General features: G+C 46.6%; 1 protein-coding gene across 6 annotated transcripts in view; it reads right to left on the reverse strand.

The window, feature by feature from the left end:
* EXOC6B (exocyst complex component 6B) overlaps window positions 1–19,974 on the reverse strand; it is a 305,538-nt gene that overhangs the window by 52,911 nt on the left and 232,653 nt on the right. For all 6 annotated transcript variants that reach the window (XM_087737075.1, XM_087737074.1, XM_087737072.1 and 3 more), the window contains one exon: window positions 17,213–17,286. In XM_087737075.1, the coding sequence (XP_087593201.1) occupies window positions 17,213–17,286 (74 nt within the window). The remainder of the gene's footprint in view (window positions 1–17,212; window positions 17,287–19,974) is intronic.

Genomic DNA, 19,974 nt, shown 5'->3' on the forward strand with positions numbered 1-19,974 from the left:
CAGCAAACACCATTATCTGGAGCTCTCATTTGAACTTAATCCAAGCAGAGAGGTGTCCACCAGGACAGTACCTCCCAAGCATGGTGCTGGGGCATGTCTGAGGGTGGTTTTGGGGAGGACAGGTGCCACCCATTGAAGCAGTGGTGCTGCTGTTGACCATGCCTTAACCTACCGGGGACAACTCCAAATCTCCTTGCAGAGTCGGCGAATGAACTGCCCTGACCCCACGACGGGGTGCGACGGCAAATGACTCAGTAAATTACGGCATTGCACAGACCGTGCTTCCTCCAGCTCTTCAGTCTCCCCTTCTCCCACTTATATGCTGATTTTCTAGGCTATTTTTTTTCTTCTGGCCTTACCTAATGAACTGCTGAATCAGTTCGACACCTCCAAGCCATGACAGATGGCTCCACACGTAGCTGCTAATGTGCTGGAAACCACCGATGGATGCTTTTTGCTGCCTGAACCCAGCACGCAGCGATGGGGGAGCTTTACCAGAGTGGTTTACATTTCAATGGGTTTGTGCCTTTTTCCACTATTTATATCGTAAGCGTGATCGGATGAGAGAAAGAACAAAAAAATATTATTTCCACAGTCCATTACATCATGTTTTCCTCTTGGAAAACTTTGTAACTTCATATATTTTTATCCATACAGCCCCACACAAGCTGTACTATCTTTTCACGAGAGCAGAATATTCTCACTATGTATATTAAAGGATACTCTATACGAAAAATACACTACTGGGGAGAAATTTGTGCCGGAGGCTTCCTCTGCCTTCAGAGCAAGCTGCAAGTGGCTAAAAGGCAGAGGGATGTTTAAATGCCCTAAATTATAGAGTCTGCCATTAAATCCACGAGCAATGCTCCTCTTCAAGGCAATGAGCGGCTGGGACGCCGGGTGATGCTCATGGAAAGCTTCCACCCGTTCGAGGGGATAAAATGGAAGCAGCCTTTTTCCACAAACTGGGAAATTACATGTGCACATTCATTTCATCAACCTGCTTCCACCACCGTATAGAATAACGTGCCCAAGAGGTTATACAGCAAGTTTGGACCCCAGTCATTTCAAATAATAATGCCTACCTCCATCAAGGCAGAAGAGAAAATTGTGTGAACTCAGGTTGACCTTAAAGAAATCCCTTAACCTAAAAATATAAAAGACAAACTGTTTCCACTGAGAGCTGCTATATAAAACCACCCTCAATAAAAGCACCGGACTCCTTTCAAACTAACCTCAAACATGAAGCAAATTCCAGCCTGCTATTTTCCTCTGGCATCCTGGAATGTGCATCTCAAGGACAGAACTGGCCGTTCAAATTAGCTCCTACTCCTGCAGAAGCGATTGTTTTCAAACACTTTTGAAAAGCAATTTTGCGTAGGGTGTGCATTCCAGGGAGGATTCCCTCCCCCCTCCAGATCTCAAACATCAAGAGCAGCAGAGCAGTAACAGACTTTGTACGCTTCGGTTCCAAGTTGCCACAAAGAAAAGATGCATTACATTTTTTTTGCTGCTTTTTTCTTTATGGTGTACTCACAACAACTTCATACCACATAGAATCATAAGATCATTTTGGTTGGAAAAGACCTTTAAGATGATTGAGTCCAACCGTAGATGCCTCTGACCTTGGGCTGGATCTCCCAGAGGCCAGTAACAGGTTTAGATGAGAACAAATCAAGACATTTGCAGAAAGACTCCACTTTCCTGAGTGGCTTTGTGCTCTGAGTCACCATGTGAGGACTATTTCTGGTTACGGGGCACACCCGACAAGACTATCTACTCAGGTTCCCTTAATCTTTGAAACAAAAGATTCCTATCTACCATCCCTGTCATTCCTGATTACCACATCATTTCCTCATCAACCCTCATGTCAGCAACCAAATTAAGGTATTACACTCTGGAACATTTAATGTGATTAGATCGGAGGAGTATTTACTCTTCCACTTGGGCAGATGTGACTGCTGTGAACAGGACGATGGGGAGATGCCAAGTGAGTTTCGGCGTGGTACACACCTATTGCTCCTTCGCTGTCTGTCTGTCTGACGCCACGGAATACAAAAGCCAGACCTTTTTTTTATGATATTCAGCATATCAAGGTGCTCCAGCCCATACTCAAAACATACACACGCTTTAAATAAAATTCAGACACACATGCATCCACCCAGGACAACCCGAATTTCCAATGCCAGGAACTCCCAGCCCCACCCAGCCCAGCACCCACCGGGGGAGACAGAACCAGACAGATCATGGGAAGCTACGGGAAAAAAAATCACAGAAATTAAACAAATCTGTTGCTCACAAGAGGTCTCATCCCAAGTGACACAAAACTCCCAACTACGCGCCAGAAACAAAAGCTCTGCAGCCTCTATGTCTGATCAAACCAAGCCACAGCCCAAACTTTGACTGGCCAACCACCAGAGCTGAGAGATTAATCAAAAACTACAAGAACCGAGTCACAGAGCTAAATTACCCGATTTAATGAACTCAGGATTTGCTCAAGCAAGATGAAGGCTCTTGGTGACGCACAGAATCCAACCACCGCCATCTCAACAGATTACCCAGTAAGCACAAGTTGGGTCAACAAAGTTGGGCCAGATAACGTCTAATATTACAGTATTTATTTATTTTTTTAAGAGCTTGTCCACAGCTCTTAAAATTGTTAATACATTCTTACAGCCAAATTCTCAAACTTCTGTCAAAATAACGCAAACATCTCCTGAAAACCTTCTTCCCCATGGCAGAGCTGTTTCTCAATCAACATGAGCGGGTATCAGGGAACAAAGATCAGGACCTCCCCACCACTCCTCCAGCAGACCTTTCCAAATTCATGCTGTGCGCTGCTTTTCCCAGGGACCTCCCCTCCGAAGTGCAGCATTTCTGGTACTCGCTTGGCTCCAAAGTATGAAAATTCTTAAAGCAAGTAAAAAGTTCACCCCGCCCTCTGCAAACAGTCAGAACCGCTTTGGAGAAGGAGAAAGGCGGATGCTTCTCTTCTCCGATGGGATCAATGAGGGACTGGAACCCTGGAATAGGAGGACATAAAACTCTACCCATTTTCTGTAGCGTGCGGTTGCTCGAGAGCAACAGCTACATGACCCCATTCAACCACAGCTCTCCTACAACGTGAAGCACGACAGAAATGGATCCCCCAGTAATCCAACATCCCGAATCGCACCGAGCAAGCGGCACAAGCTCAGCAATGAAGAGTTAAGAACAGATTTGGTGCTTCATGTTCTGCAGCAAGACCTTCCAGCCACAGCTATTTTTTCGGTCCTTTCTTTAGCGACAATCTAAAAGGATGATGCAGTTCCCCGAAGCCGACTTTAATGGATCCATTCAAACAACAGCCTCGCTCTGCAATTATCATGCCTATCCGGTCCAACTAATGTGCTTGTTTACACTATCTGGCAAACTCCAGATCGAGTGTCATTTCATCACCGGGATTCTTTTGCCTAAGCCAAGACCAACAGACCATGGTGGTAATTTAAACGCTGAAAGCATGCACAGTATCGATCCGCGAGACTTGACGCCAGCTAGCTGTTACACGAAAATCCATCCCCCAGGGAACTGCCTTCGGTGGGGCCTGATAGAGAAGGAGAATTTAAATGAACGAAGGAGAAGCCGGCTGGAGAGATTAATATGCATGAGCACATGACCTGAATAAATGCTGCACTTCGTGTGGTTTGTTAGATTTACTAGAAAGAGCGAGGGATTATCCAAGAGAACTGTGTGAAAACACACCGTAAGCTGGTGATGGGTCTTTGCAGCAGAAACCCGTCTGGCATCTCGCAACAGCCCCACCGATGCAGACACGGTGCCTAAGAAGGCGTTAAAGCATCCAGTAATAACAGGCGCTAAATGAACAGATTACAGTTAAATGTAATAAACACTGTCTGGAGTCATATGCCTCCCTTCCTCCCACCTCTCTTCCTCCACTTCTGGGGTTGACCTGTCTGCAAATACTGGAAGACGTAGCCCATGGTGGAAGCCACCCCACTCCTTACCCCTGCGGGAAGCAGCCAGACATTTCTGCTTGTCGGTGCAGAAACCAGAGGTTCAAAACCATTACAAAACACGTGTTTTTTTCACAAGAGGGGCATCAGCCACCCTCTCTGTGTGCGTTGGAAGGGCCTCCTGCAGAAGGCTTTGTAGATACGTGGTCTGAAAGGCATTCATTCGCATCTTGCCATTAGCAATTCAAAGGGAGAGGGAGGTGGAGGAGAAGACTTCGTGGTTCTTCCATTGCTTAACCTCAACTGAGCCAAGTAAGATGCATGTTTTCTGCTTGGACCCATCAGAAGCCACAACCATTTCCAGAGGAAAGCTCTTCTCAGCTGGAACCTCAAAAGCCCTTGGGGATACGTCAGCCCCTCTCACTGGAGAAAGGGTTGAGCCTGCAAAGCGGAGTTCAGCTTCACCTCATCTCAGGCGTTACTGCAAGCAATGTGTGCTGCAGCGTGAACCGTTACACAGCAAAATCAACACACTCTCCTGCAAAGCAGAAACTCCCTGGTGGGCCACTTCCATTGCCACACACACAGATGTACTGTTCCTCTCACCCTCGTTTACTCTCCTCTGCATTGCCAGGACATTCCTGAAAGTGCAGGAGGTCCTCCTGGTCCAGAAGGAACCTGTCCTCATTTTGTTCAGTCTTCATACATGCTCTTAGGTCCAGGTGCAAAATCTGTGTGTCTGTTAGACTGGTTTCACCTTCAGCCAGATCCTCCAACAGGCCCCACAGCAGAAAACTGCCACTCCTCTGCACCGGTGGTCAGACCACCTCAATCTTTATCAATTAAAGACCATTAGCCTAATTGCTCTCTTCCTCCCTATGTATCATACCACACAGAGCCCTCTTAGCACTCTGCTGATCTCACATACCATCTTGGAAGTCACACGTTGTTTTGGATACGTATAAAAACAGGCAATAATAAGGGTACTTATTCTAATATTCAGTCCAAATTGCACACTGGATTTCTAATGCTTGTTAAATCTCTGACGCTTTGGTGAAGTTTGTTATATGTCTAGGATTAAGCGTTCTTTTTTCTAATGGGCAGGAATGCAAAGTCAACCTGAGAGCTAGAAGGTCAACTGAGGATATTTCTGGTTTGTTCACTTTAACACTGGGTGTGAACAATCACAGAATCATAGAATTTTTTAGGTTGGAAAAGACCCTTAAGATCATCAAGTCCAACCGTTAACCCAGCACTGCCAAGCCCACCACTAAACCATGTCCCTAAGCACCACGTCTGCCTGGCTTTTAAATACCTCCAGGGATGGAGACTCAACCCCTGCCCTGGGCAGCCTGGTCCAATGCTTGACAACCCTTTTGGTGAAGAAGTTTTTCCTAATATCCAACCTAAACCTGCCCTGGCACAGCTTGAGGCCGTTTCCTCTCGTCCTCCAAAAGAACTGCTTTCTGGAGACCATGTTCCCAACTCCTGGCTCCCTGAAATTACATAGATACATTTAAGGATAGAAACTGAAACCGCATTAGCACATACACCTGGAACACAACCAGCCACCGGCTAAACCAAAACCCACCTCATCTTCCATTACTTCTGCTAGTAGCAGAGCTGTTAACCTCAAAGCTCAATTTTGTCACTACAACAGATGTTGACATACATCTAATAAACCAACCATCAGTCACACAAAGCAGTTCAGGTCCTAAGGAGAGGTATCTGGTGCCATTTTAGGCACCTAAGGGCATCCCCCAGCTGCTGCTCCAGCACGGCACAAGTCTCTTGAACGCCTGTGTCCTATCTACCCGTCTTTTGTGCACATCCAGGATACCTCTGGGCTTCTACGACAGCAGGCGACATCCACATTTAGACACCCGTATCACTCCCCTCCTATTCTAGAGGAAAACTGCACTTAAACACTGAAGCACCGATTCAGAGCAAGGGCACAAAACCTCCCACTATCATCAGATCAATCTGTAAACTCTCCTCATAGAACCGACCTAGAAAATAACCCATTTATACATCTAACAGTAGCAACTATTGCCTTGTGTTTAAAAACAAACACACGTGCCCTGGAATCAACAGAACCTATGGGAATGCAAATTACTATTTTTATCATGAGTTGGGGGGGAATTAATAGAAAAGTTGAAATAAATCATACTCTAATGTTCCTTGCTATATAGTGCCACCTTGCTGTCAATTCATCAATAAAAATGACAGCTGCGAAGGACGGGTGCTTTTGTGCGAGATGCGCAGTATGTTAACCTCAAGTGACCGAGCTTCACAAAGGAATTGGTGGCTGAAGTATAATATTAAAGTCATCTTTAAACACAGCTCTGAGATCCCAACTCTCAGCTTATTTGGAGGAGACATCTCTCTGCTGGTTTCTTCCAAAGCTCCAGTACCGCCGTCATTCGTGCGCCTGCTCTCCACCGCTTCAGCTTGAAGCATGAAGAGGTCAACTTTCCTCTCCTCTATCTTCTCTCCTTCATAGGGCTCTTACGCATCAGAGTCACCTGCCTTTCCTCACAAGCCTTATCTCATTTATTAACCTCTTAATCCACGTGTACGGCACTACATAAACACTAGTCAATATGTGTACTCTGTAAATCAAACGGAAAAAATCAATGGGAGAGTCTGACAACGGACTGCTCTGGGACCGGTTGTCTAAGAGGCAATTAATAGTTCATTCCTCAAGGATACAGGGCACTGAAGGCTTCTCAAACAACCGCCTTGCAATTGAAGTCACCTTGATGGATAAAAGCACCAGTGGTCCTGTCTTGCATACTTTCCCCAGATATTCCTCACGCCCCTGCTGGCTTTTTGATTTGCACGTGTTATTTCAGAAAGTTGACCGCTTGACTGGCAAAATATCACAATAGGCTTTCCAAGAGCTAACGTTTCCTCGCTCGGAAATGGCAACCCAGCGATCCAGCTGCACTTGAGAGATCCCAAGGAGAAGAATTACACGGATGCATTGGGATACTGTTTCCCTACGGCTTCAAAGACAGGACTGCTCCGCAAATCTGACTTTACCACCCACCGAGGTCCAGCTGGCGCCTTCCAGGGACACCCAGCAGCTGAGCCGAGCGGCTCTTCACTTTCACAGCAGCAATGGGAGCTCTCACGGGAAAGAAAAAAACCCCACATTGCACAAGGTGAAGCTAGGATGTCGTGAAAGGCAGCTCCATAAAGGCTTCTTTATGGACGGCTCTTCCTCACCAGCCCAAGAGTGACAGCTCCCAAGCATGCACAGATCGCTGGAGTGGATTCGGTTTCACAGGCGGGGATGTTGAGGTGAAGGGCAACCACCTCTGGCCCTCTCTATTCCCCATCAATCCTGCCTCAATCAGCAGGTTAAAGGTGAAAGTGGGCCTTATAACTCCAGCGGTGTCCATTTCCCCGGTCGGATGACGGTCTCACAGCCTCCTGCAATTAGAGGGCATAGCGGGGAGGAGATCTCTCCTCCCACCAGCACGGGCCAGCTCCTGCTGGTCATGCCCCGCAGCAGACGCCTGAAGTAACAGCAACCTGCTCCAGGGTGGATGGACCATGAGCAGCCAGAGCTGAGGATGCTCAGGAGGAGGCAGGGCCTACAGTTGAGTCTTAGAGGAATAAAACCCGACTAAAATGCGTTCCTGTTCTGGTGCAAGATACAATTTTGCTGAGGTTCTTCATGGAGTCCCATCTGCGTGGCTGCACTGCTTATTTTACCATAAAATATACGTGAAAACAAGAGAAAGGAAGAATAAGTGATGGCATAATGTTTTACTGAATCACTCTCAGCACACAGCTTTGGGAAGAAAAATGTAATTTCTGTGTTAACTTCAGCAGATGGACACAGCGGCGTGGGGTGTATCGGACCAAACCCCAGGCTTGGGGGTGGCCACAGCACGAAAAGCCCGGTCGTTCCTGAGCAAACCCCAAGGGTCAGCCTAAAGCACCTACTATGGTGAGACCAAATATTTCCCACCTCACCATCATCTGACTGCAACATCTAAACAAGCCCGGTGCACTGTTTACATGACATCTCAAGGAATTTAACACCCAGCCACGAGGTAGAAAAGCCTATTCCTCGCTTTCAAATTCCTCATTTCCTCCCTTTATTTCTTCGGTCTAGCTCAAAAATCTCCGAAGGAAAGAGGATTTGGTTGTTTGTTTGTTTTTATTGTTCCAGGCTGTAAAGTGTCGACAGGCTCCACAATTTCCATTGCCATGCTCTAATGAAAGAAACCCAGGCAGCGCTCTCCGTGTAAGAGAAGTGCTAACAGAATATGTTTGCACTCTTGATTTTTTTTGTTTGAAGGCTCCGGGGAGCATCCAGGCACTTTTAATTCCTCACCATGCCAAAACATCCTTCCTGGATCAAGAGTGATGGATTCTGACCGAGTCCAAGCAGCCGAACGGACTACGGAGCTGTGTGATTTTAATATAATTGAACTACAAAAGTCTATGTTTAAAGTAACACTGAGACTAGCTTAAACCCACCAAAGCAAGGAAAATCAGAGTTAAGGCTCTAAATCTGCTCTAAGCTCACGGCTTTGTGTGTCTTTCCCTCTCCCCATCGCCCTTCTGCAGAGCACAGCGAGCAGCAGCTGGGAATTTCAGCACAAACTTTGAAGCATCCTTCCTTTGTGAGTCAGACAGTTAACAGTGATTTAAAAATAAACAAACTACTTAATGTGCCTTTTTCAAATACTGTTGGTTTTTGGGCTCTAAAAAAAAAAAACAAAAACGTACCCTGAGCCTAACAAGCAAGAAACACAGTGGTTTGGCCAAGACCCTGGAATGTCCTTCCTGGTGCGCTGGGTTAGCCGCAGCCCGGGGGATTCCTGCGCGGCTCCCTGGGCAGTGCCTGCCCGACAATCCACGTCTGAGCACGTGTCCCTGGCCATTCGCATAAAGATGCATCGGAGTGGAGAAAAAAATGCCTCGATCTATCATCCATGATGGGTCCTCAATATGGAGCACCTTTCCTGATGAGTACTCTGGGTAGGCTGAGCACCACCAGAGGTGCAGGATGCCTGGAAGAGCACGCCCATGCTTTGGAGTCCAGCCTGACCTTTAGGAGGTTCCAACACAGCTTGCAAACCATCTCCTGCTACTTCTTAGAGCTGTCATAACTGCTCCGAGGCAGCTTTTAATCAAGGTCCAAATGGTTTGCAGAAAAGAGAAAGGACCTTGCTCTGATGTTACCAACAGGGGTTAAAATGGATGGTGCTAACATCAAGGCAGAAGGATCAGGTGATATTAAGAGCATGAAATAAGGCAAAAAAGGCCCCTCATTAAACATCTGCAGGGTTTTGTTTGTTAATTTTGGTTGTTTTTTGGTTTTGTTTTTGTTTTTTTTAAGTCATTCCCTCCATCTTAACTTTATATTTCTTCACCTCTTCCAAGTTTCCCAGGGAGAAATGGGGTGGGAAACAGCTGGATGGAGACACCTGAATACCTTGACTAATGGAAATCGAAATGGCATTTGAAGCACAAGAGGTGACATAGAAACAGAATCATAGAATCATAGAGTCGTTAAGGTTGGAAAGGACCCTTAACATCATTGAGCCCAACCTGTTAACCTAACTGCCTGGTCCACCTCTAAACCATGGCCCTAAGCACCACATCCACACGTTTTTTGAGTACTTCCAGGGACTGTGATTGTACCACTTCCCTGGGCAGCCTGGGCCAGGGCCTGACCACTCTCTCCGTGAAGAAATTTTCCCTAATATCCAACCTAACCCTGCCCTGGCGCAGCTTGAGGCTGTTCCCTCTCGTCCCATCGCTTGTTCCTGGGGAGAAGAGACCGACCCCCCCCGGCTCCAGCCTCCTTTCAGGCAGTTGCCGAGAGCGATGAGGGCTCCCCTCAGCCTCCTCTTCTCCAGGCTGAGCCCCCCCAGCTCCCCCAGCCGCTCCTCCCCAGCCTTGGGCTCCAGCCCCTGCCCCAGCCTCGCTGCCCTGCTCTGGCCACGCTCCAGCCCCTCCATGGCCGCCTTGGGGTGAGGGGCCCAGCGCTGAGCACAGCATTCGAGGGGCGGCCTCACCAGTGCCCAGCACAGGGGCACCATCACCTCCCTGCTCCTGCTGGTGACACCATTCCTGACACAAGCCAGGATGCCATTGGCCCTCTTGGCCACCTGAGCACACTGCTGGCTCATGTTCAGTGGCTGTCGACCAGCACCCCCAGGTCCTTTTCCGCCAGGCAGCTCCCAGCCGCTCCTCCCCACGCCTGCAGCGGTGCCTGGGGTTGTTGTGACCCAAGTGCAGGACCCGGCCCTGAGCCTTGTTGACCCTCATACAGTTGGCCTCGGCCCAAAATAGCTCCCCACATCCCCATGGGATCCCCAGATGTTGAGGGCCTTGGGCACACCTTGTTCACAGGTGGAACAGGTACCATGTTCTCACCATAGCAGGTTTCTAACCTGAGCTGAAGGGTATGGCCAGCTCCACCTTCCAAAGAGTAGACGACTCATACGAGTGTATGAAATTCATAAGGTTTTAAATGGGCCTTAATAAATCTATAACTTTACACAAACCGTTACTTTCCACCAAGCAATTACAGCAAACATTTTCAAAGGTAATTTCATTCCAAATATGGATTTAGAAAACAAATTCAGGCATTTCTTGAGAAAGTCTTCTTTTTGTTACCAAAATTATTGTATTACCCTATGCAGGTAACTTCTGAGAGGAAACTCAGCATGGTGCTGGAGTAGCCCAGACACCACTGAGGTCCACCATGAATTAACGCCAGACTACAGCTTTGAAATTGGTTTCCCCAGGCAATCCAGCATTTAGAAAAACCAGCATAATTTGGGTCTGTGGAAGTAGAGAGGTGTGACAGAGGATGAAGGCGATAATATCTCTGCTTCTGGGAAGCTGATGTGGCTATGGCTTCTGGATGCCTAGAAAAGCATCTATCACATTCACAGGTGTTAGGAAATAAAATACCATTTAATTGGCAGTAATGTGTTCGGCTATAAGTCAGACGCATTTGGCCTGCCTTTTCTGGTCTCCATCATCTGTTTAGACTCTTCAGGTCTTCGTGTTTGCACAAGACCCAGCAAAATGGGCAGTTATTAGTTGGCCTGTAGGCACTACCGTAATGAACATGATTAATAACGGTGGATGCATTATCCAAAAGATACCAATCAGTGGAAGGAACTCGGAGAGGAGCAACAAAAGTAATTAACAGCCTGGAGATACGATCTTAACAGCAAAACCCTATATTTAAGGGTAATGATAAAACTAGCTCAAACTCATCATTGCTGGATAATTAGGAATTAAGGCTGCAACTGGAACATGTGTCTTCACACCTCTTGTTTCCTTAGCGCACAAGAAGATGACATTTGCAATGAAAGATTGATAGAATTCAACATTTCGCTTGACACCGCTTGGGAGGCAGTGACGGGCAGGGCAGGCAGGACCGCTCTCGAGAGCCAGCGAAGGGCTTCAAGATCGCTGAGCTGGAGAGGAGAATGTGGCAGAGGCCACGTAGCAACGGTTAAATAATTAAAGCAAGTGCTATTAAGCGAGGACAGAATACAGGGTAAACACAGGAGTAAAGGGATGCAGTTAAAAGGAGAGGAGAGAATGCAAGTGAAGTGAGATATAAAATGTAAATGTTGTCTTCCTATGGTAAAAGTCCCCTTGCGAAGGGCATTAAACACTAAAGATGACCAGAAACCAAAACGTGTAAGAGTGCTTCTCAAGAAAAATAGTGTATAGATCCCCCGTGCTGCAGCCTTTGGCCAGAGCAGTGCAACGGGCGCTTGGGAGAACCAGCCGAGCTGCGAGGCCGAAGATGGGCAAGGTAGTGGGCCAGGGGGATGGCAGTCTGCAGAACAATTTGGAGGTGGAAAATAGCAACTGGCAAGGAAGTAGATGAGCTGAAACCCATGAGTCATCCTTTCATCTCTGCCTTACTGCATCCAACGATTAACGCGGCAGCTACTCTGTCTGCAACTTCTCTTATGACACAAACCTGTGCTTCAAAGACGCAAGCAAGTACATGTGAAGAGGAGACATCTCGCCGAGACAGTTAACTTCATCGATCCTCCCTCTAATACGATTTTCAACTTCTGTTGCATCTACCAGCAAAACAAGCGGGGGAAAATAAGCCAAACCAGTTTCACATCTAACGAGCCTCTCTCCACGCCACTGCACACTCATGGCACTGGCACAGGCTCAGGACTGGCTCCAAGGCTCACCCAACATCTTGTTTTCACACTGCTCCTCAGATATCTCATTAGACTTTGCAGGGCAGGGAAACCACATTTAACTGCAAGATATAAAAACAAGTTAAAAAAACCAACCCAGGGCTCCCTACCTGGTGGGAACGAACCTGCATGCTGTTCTGGATGCTGCCTCGGAGCTCTTGGAGGGACTGTCTCCACCTTCCTACCATTGGACTGCCTCAGGTAACAGAGCAGAGAGGTGGCCAAAGCCTTGCAGTGTCATGTCAAGGCACAGACACATGGGGCCTTGGCCCTTCAGCCCAAATTTGCAAGGGCTTCCCCTCGGCCACCATGCCCAGGGCTGGGTATGGAAGCCCTGGACCACATGGCAGCAGTAGGAGACAGGGCTACATCTCACTTCATACAGGCTGACCTTGCACAAGTCCAAGCCTCCAAGTGCCTTTAAAGCAGCCAACAACCAATTCAGATGGAGTTTTAAAAACCTTATTCACCATCTGATGTTTGGATAAGAAGCTAAGCTGGATATCCACGAACGCCAGCATTACTGTATCTCTCAACGCAACCTTGCAGTTTGCTGTTCCCTACAACGGAGCAGGTGGTTCCTTAAAACCAAGCATAGAAGGAAGAAATCCAGGTTTCCCCATGGGTCTCTCTCAAGGTTGAGTCTAAGGGATGAGTTCACACTGCCACTTTTATGCTCTATCTTGGCTCATATTTTCAGAAAAACCTGTAGGGCTGTTATACCTTTGAAGCCCACCACCCAATATGGCCAAAATGGGCCAAAAGGTTCAGAAGTCATTGGGGGAAATTAAGATGGACACAAAAACAGAACAACTGCACTTTTCATATGGCTAAAAGCTCCTGCCTAACTTCGTATTTCATCTTCCAAATGAAAAAAAAGCCTCCAGTAACTATGTGAACAATGCAGAAGAGATAGAAAACCTGTGTGAAGGGAAGAACAGGGCACAGAGCAGGGATGGAAGGGAATTGCGTTCCTGAGGGGAACGCTCTTTTATTAAGCATCTCTATCAGAGGTAATAGGGAAAAATTAATGCATTAGAGGGAGACCTCTCATTACCCAGCTGGATGGCATCCAACACAAACCCACAATAACCACAACTGGCTTTCAAACACAGTAAAAAGACGCACAAAAGGTTTGCTATTGGCCAAGCGGTAAGCAGAAGAACTGTTCCACACCCAACGATAGCGCTTGCCTGTCTTAACCTCACCGATGGGGTTTGAAAAGCTGATGCTCAAATTCATAAGCACTGTCAAGTTACAACCATAAAGTAAAACAGAAAAATGATGGAGCAGAAGAGTGGAACCTCCCTGTCCTCATCTCTTGCCCGTCCGCGTACCTCCAACAAGACGCGCTCCTGCCTGCCTTTCTCTAAATCTCCCTCGATGCTGAAGTTTGCACTTGCAGAGGAAATTCAACACACAGATTTACAATTTGCTGGACAGACGGAGAGGCCTAGAGTAAGGAGCTCTAATCCATCGAGGATGTTCTCTCGCTAGAGCCCAGAGTGAAATTCTTCAAGTGCTGGAGACAGATTTTCCTTGGCAGGCGGCCACGAGTGTCGATCTGGCTTCTAGGAGAGATCAGCATGGCTGTGGATTGAAGCAACTTCACAGACAAACATAAAACCTTCCTCTTCAACTAACTTTCTTATAATAAACCCATGAAAATGAAAAGCTAAAACATTTCCAGCTGGCCAGAAGCTGTGGAGAGAACAGTGAACTTATTGCATGTGCAGGCTTGGGGCTGATTTGAAAGCTCCTGGAGATCTTCGGTGGTATTTGGACATTCAATGGTATTTGGACAGAAGCGCCTAAGTCACTTTTGAAAGATGCAAATTTAGGCCCTTTCATATTTTAGCAAGGTTATTTATGGAACTATATTTATTTCAGTTTTCTAACATATAGCACTGAGTGCGTAAGAGTGTGTAAGTTTAAACTTTAAGAGGAAAAAGTAACTATTGCTTCCTTGTAAAGCCTTAAATATTTGAGTATCGCTGTCAGACCCTTGTTATAAAAGGGCTCTTACAGAAGGACTTGAGATGTGACTTGATTTACTTTATCACTTCATTAAAGGTATTTATGGATTTAGAATTGTCCCAGGATGGGAAGAAAAGTCCCTTTTTAAATTACTGTCTGCTCAGAATAGCAATTTTGATTCTCTGGGCTTGACTCCTTTCCTCTTTACCATACGGTGATGGAATTGCTCCCAGTTTCCTTGAGCGCAAGGGGAAAATCAGGCTTTCGATGTAAGAGGGATCTTACACTTGAGTCCGCTGCACTGAACAAGGCGGAGCTCTGATGCTCCTAGGTAGTGACATTTTCACAGGGCTTATTTTCCACTACAAGGATCTGTATTCAAGACACAAACCAAATCACTACATATTTCTACCATTTTATATTTTATTGTACTAAGACTTAATTTTGGTCATTCCCTTAAACTTTATCATCCCACATTACTTTGAAAATCTTCTGTCATCTACAATTGCTCTGTAACAGCTGGTATTGAAATATATTGGGAAGGGAGGGGGAAATCTCTTTAATCTCCCTACTGACTTGGTGCATTTTTTGCCCAGTCACTTTTCCTCCCTACATAACCGAGCCAGACCTCTTCTGCCTGCTTGTGCAAAGCCACGCTGACAGGACAGCTCCAAGGCAAGTACAAACCTACCTGAAATATAAACCTGAAATTACTTTTAACATTTTGAGAAGCTTGTCTGGATTTCAGGTTGGAAACACCCTTTCACCAGCTATGCCGGCGTTCCTTCCCGGGCGAAGGAAAACAGCCAGAAACACAAACACTTTCAGGTTGTATCTTTTTCCCTGTTCATAGCTTTAAGTCAATATTGTGTTAACATTTAGCAGCTTAAAAGAGAAAGAATGCAATGGCCGAAAAGAACAAATTAAAAACAAGCTGAAGAACAAATTAAAGAGCTCTCTTTGCTGTACCTTCGTCCATCCACCCTTCCAGCTATCCCCTGCTCCCAGGCCCTGCAGCTGGAGCTGCAGTCCACCAAGCACCACGGCAGTGGGAGCGTTGGAGTTGTGATGGCCCCGGAGCAGCCCACGGAGCTTCACACAGATGAGCGTCGTGACACATTACATGTCACAGGATTACGTCATTGACAGGATCAAGGGAGCCGGGAACTATCTCATCTTTACGCGTTATTGCTAATCTCAGGAAGCCAGTGACGGGTGGGTTCTTCTCTACTTGGAGCAATGAGATGTCGTCCATTATCTGTACCATGCTTGGCATCAACAAGCATCCCTGTTATCCAGAAGATCTAGGACCGCCTGCCCTCACCCGCAACTCAACAGGCCAGAGCATCTCCCCTTTCCCCTCGCAACATTCAGAAAAGCTATTATTTTTAAACGTGAGGAAAAAAGCTGGGACTACCTTCCAAAACAAAGAAGAAAATGCCATGTACAAAGAAGACCCTTTGACAGAGGAGGAAGAATTGCAGAGGGCTACTGTTCGGCTTTCTCCTCACCCAAGCTGAATTCATTTGGCTGCGTTTTGCACTTATGAACCGTACAAACATTTCACTGCTAATGCACTGGCTCAGACCAGCTGAACCTCACCGAGCATTTTTAAGGCATTTCATTCTTCAAACAGCCACAGCTTTCCTCTTCAAAATCCCTGCATTCAACTCTTTGTGCTTGGAAAAGGACCAAAGCCTCTACATTTCCTTACACCCAGGAGGTTGCGAGCGCGTTGCGTACTGCAGTCAATAAAGTGCCAAGAAGCTAATGAAGATAAAAGTGTCAACACACAGCAGTGATAGCACACACCTTTCCCGTGCAGTTATTTTGACCATTTTGCAAACAAATTTGGCAGGTACTCGCCAGCTCAAGTCCGAAAAGCAAACGCGCGGCATCTCAACGTTATTAAACTTATTGCTGCTCCGCAGAACTGTCATGGAATGACAGATTGCTCCCTGCACATCAATTGGATTCGGAGAAGTTCTCAAACCCTTACGGGTTAAAAGCGGCTCCAGCATGAATCAGAGTCCCAGTGGTAAGGAGATCATCGATACAAGGGATTATGCAGATTTAAGAAATACCCTCGGCACCCGAAAGTTTTCAGAATGCAAACTACGTCAACCCTGAAAACAAGAGGCACTGCATCATGATGGCAGGAGGGACAAAGCCAGGGGGGTTTAACAGACAAAAAAAGATTGTTTTAATAGGAGAGAAGCATCAGTCATTGAGTCTTACTTCATTCAGACTTTCTATCCAACCCATCCATCTTCAGTGCCAAGAGATGACAGGACCACCTCACTTTTTCCCCCCAGCCTAGTATATCAATAATGCCCATTTCTACCCCAAACAAATGACTCATTGGAATGGCCCTTTTCCCTAAATTGGCTTGCCAAGCCCCTCAAATGCCTCAGTACCTGCTATGGTCAACTTGGCTCTAACGGGGCCCCCTCGAGAGGTGGGCACCGATGGGTGGAGCCTTCCCCAATCATCTTCCCCAACAGCCACTTTGTCATTCATGGCTGGGGACCATCTGCGGAAGAGGGGACCAGGGAGGGGGGAGCCGAGCCAAAGACGGACACAAACGGGCGCGCACACACTCGTACCCTCCCCACACAAGCCCGAATGCAAATTCCTTCGCCCTCGCAAAACGCCTCTGTGGGCATTATCTCTGAACAAAAGTCCCCGAGGCGGGCGGTCTCTGCATCACTGCTCTCTCTGTTAGCACCACCTGCTTGGCGTCAGCCGGGAGAGTCGCCGAGTTATCTTTTTGCCGCGTCTGCAGAAGCCAACGGGAGCACAATGGACCCCATCGGCCAGGGTCAGGCATGGCTTTCTTTCTCGCCCCCGTACCACCAGCCCTTTTCACCTCCACCATCTCCAGGACCCCAGAGCGCTCAATAAGGAGGTGGCTTCGAGCGCAGGGAGGAGGAGGGAGGGGGAAAATATAGGTCTCTGGCGTAAATCGCCGACGCCGTTTCCCCTCCTCTCTCTTTCCTTAAGACCTGATGGTCTTCAGTCACACATCTTAAAAGAAAAACAAAAAACAAAAACACAAAGACTTACTTGTCTCAAGTCGATGAAGGCCAACTGCAGCGTGTCCCCTTGGAACCCAGGCACTGGGCCGGATCTGGCAAACTCTGTGGGAAAGAAAAGAGGATAAAAAGCGCCTTTAACTAACCATGGACAGGGAGATTGGCAGACGGATGACAGGGAAGACAAGAGAGGCTGGGGGAGAGGAGGACCGCGCTTCTAAGGAGTCATGTCTCCCTCCCTTCAGCGTCTTTGTTCGCCCTTCAAAATTCGTGTCATCAAAACACCATTAATTCCACCGTCCTGACAGCAAGGAAACTGTACTAATTCGACCTGAAATTTATTCCCATGAGCCGTACTGGGCTTCAGAGTATTTGTTTTGTGAATGGACAAACAACTCGCCGAGAAGAAAGGGGGGGATGGGGGTGGAAAAGTTTTTCCTCTCAACACAATAAAATCTTCAGCTGTGAAACTCTTTTCAGTTCCGAAAGCTATTTATATTTTAGGGCGCTGAAGGAATTTTCTAATTTCACGCCTGTCACCGGGGTCCATAAGCATTCATCAAAAAAATATGCCCAGCCGCATCATTAATTATTCGGCAGCAGATTATTTGCATTATTGGGTATGGCGTGCTATTGCCAGTGTACAGTCACCCCAAATGGGAAGAATTGCGGCCATTATGTGGCATATTTATTTATGTTGGATGAAGACATCTGACAACTGAATAACATTGGCTTCTAAAGCGAAGAGAATATTTCCAAGGCCACATTTACCTCCTTCCAGTGTAATCTGGCCAAAATTTCATACTTAAGTCATTTATTTTTCTTCTAATCCACTATTTAAACCAAGTCTGAAACCACTGAGGGGGACTTGAACGAATCCACGTTAGAGGACCTTAGCTCTTCCATGCCATTTAACAGCTTTTACTTGGTAGTGCTCATGAAGCCAACGACTGCACGTATTCAAGTGTGCCTTTTGAAGATAGGCCTGAGGTTGATCTTGCCTAACTTCATTTTTACCTTCTTTAGCTACAGAAGTAACAGCTTTATCTCCGCTCTCCGCGCACCTTTTCATCACTGAGGGGACCTAATTTGTGAAGCCACAACTCAACGTCATGAAAGACTCAAGAGGGAGCTTCTGCCTTCGGCTGAATTTTGTTGCTCCTGCAGGCACTGAAGATGCTGCACGCTGGAACGAAATGTTTTCTTGAGATGCAACCAAGCGTGATGGCAGAAAGGAAGAAGGGAAGGAAAATCTACACCAACCTACAGATGTTTAAGTTATGTATGGCCCATTATCGCCCAACTATTCTGATTTATACCATACAAGAACCCTCAAAACAGCTCCCGCAGCTCCACAAAGCTGAGGACTAAGGATGGCTCGGCAATACGGAAGGAGGATTTTGCCTTCTGTCTCCATGACTGCACAGAGGTACTAAAGGACAAAGCCTGTCTTGTCCTTAAATGCTAAGCAGTCATTTCATGCCAGATGGTCTTCTCTTTGAATGCTTCTCCTTCCAAAAGTTACCTCGTTTTCAAGGAGATGCCACAAAAGAAGGAAAACAAATCATCACAGCCCTATTTTTAAGGGCTTCCTATAGCAGCCCAGTCATATGGGCAGTCCCCATGGCCCTAAGGAGAACAGCCTAATGAATTAGACATCAGGATTCAGCCCTGTTCCTCAGCTGCCTTATTTCTGGAAACCAGAGCGGGGTTATTTGTCAGCTTTCTTGCTCCACCTTCCATTAAAATCTTGGGATGGAGAACATCCTTCAATACAGACACAGGTACCTCCAGGGGCACAGCGGACACTCTTCAGACATCTGCAGCTTTGCTTTTTAATATTTTCAGATGCCAGAAGAGCTCCAAGATTGCAACGATCACTCATCTTTGCAGTGATCACTCCAGTGAAAACTGCTGCAGGACAATAGCAAACACGGCTGTAAAACCATTACTTTTATCCAACGTTACTACTAGAAACGAATAATAAAAAATGAAAAGAGAAAGTATATATGTGACTGTTCACATGTAGATTTTGGATAGGAAAAGCATAAGTCAAAGCCAGGAGAAACCATCCATCGTTGTGCCTATGGACTTTGCCACTTTTGCACAGGACGGGACTGGACAGAGAGGAGCTACTCAGCTTCCAGCCAGTTTCACTGACCAATGCTGCAATATTCAGGCTGCAAATAATCCAAAGAGAGCTTATATTTAACCCTCAAAAACTGTTTTAATTAATCCTAACTGTAAAGGCATTTTAATGTACGTTTGCTATAAAATCTGACTGTAGCTTGCCTGTGCCAGCACACACACGCAAGGGAGGACTAACACGAGCTTTCTGACTCTGATCTGCGAGGGATAAATCATCTTTACACATTCGCTGTACACCCCACTGTCTCATCTGGAAAAATTATCCCAAAAGCCACATCAATCCTAAAACACCCCCACTTTGGAAAAGCACGTACCTGAGAAGCTAAACACTTTGAGATGCGAGAAACAGCGTTTGAGCATCCTCTCGAGGGAGGAAACCGCCCTGGACGGCTCAGCGTCGCAGACGTCGAGGTACCCAACAAAGTGGCTGAACCGCTACATCCTACCCTCTAAGGATGGGGTCCCATCATGTTACTAATTATATTTGGAGAAACACTGGAAAACAGAAACCCTGAAAGGACTGCAATGAAAGAAAATTTCTATTTTGGATTTAAGGGCTTCGCAGCTGCTAGGAATCTATTAAGAAGCACACATGGAGTTGTGAAATTTAAGATCTTTCCGAAAGCATGAATTTCAAATCCTCAT

The sequence above is a fragment of the Nipponia nippon genome, unplaced genomic scaffold (assembly GCF_047370975.1).
Source record: "Nipponia nippon isolate SJK-2023a ecotype South Korea unplaced genomic scaffold, ASM4737097v1 scaffold_6, whole genome shotgun sequence".
Taxonomy (NCBI): domain Eukaryota; kingdom Metazoa; phylum Chordata; class Aves; order Pelecaniformes; family Threskiornithidae; genus Nipponia; species Nipponia nippon.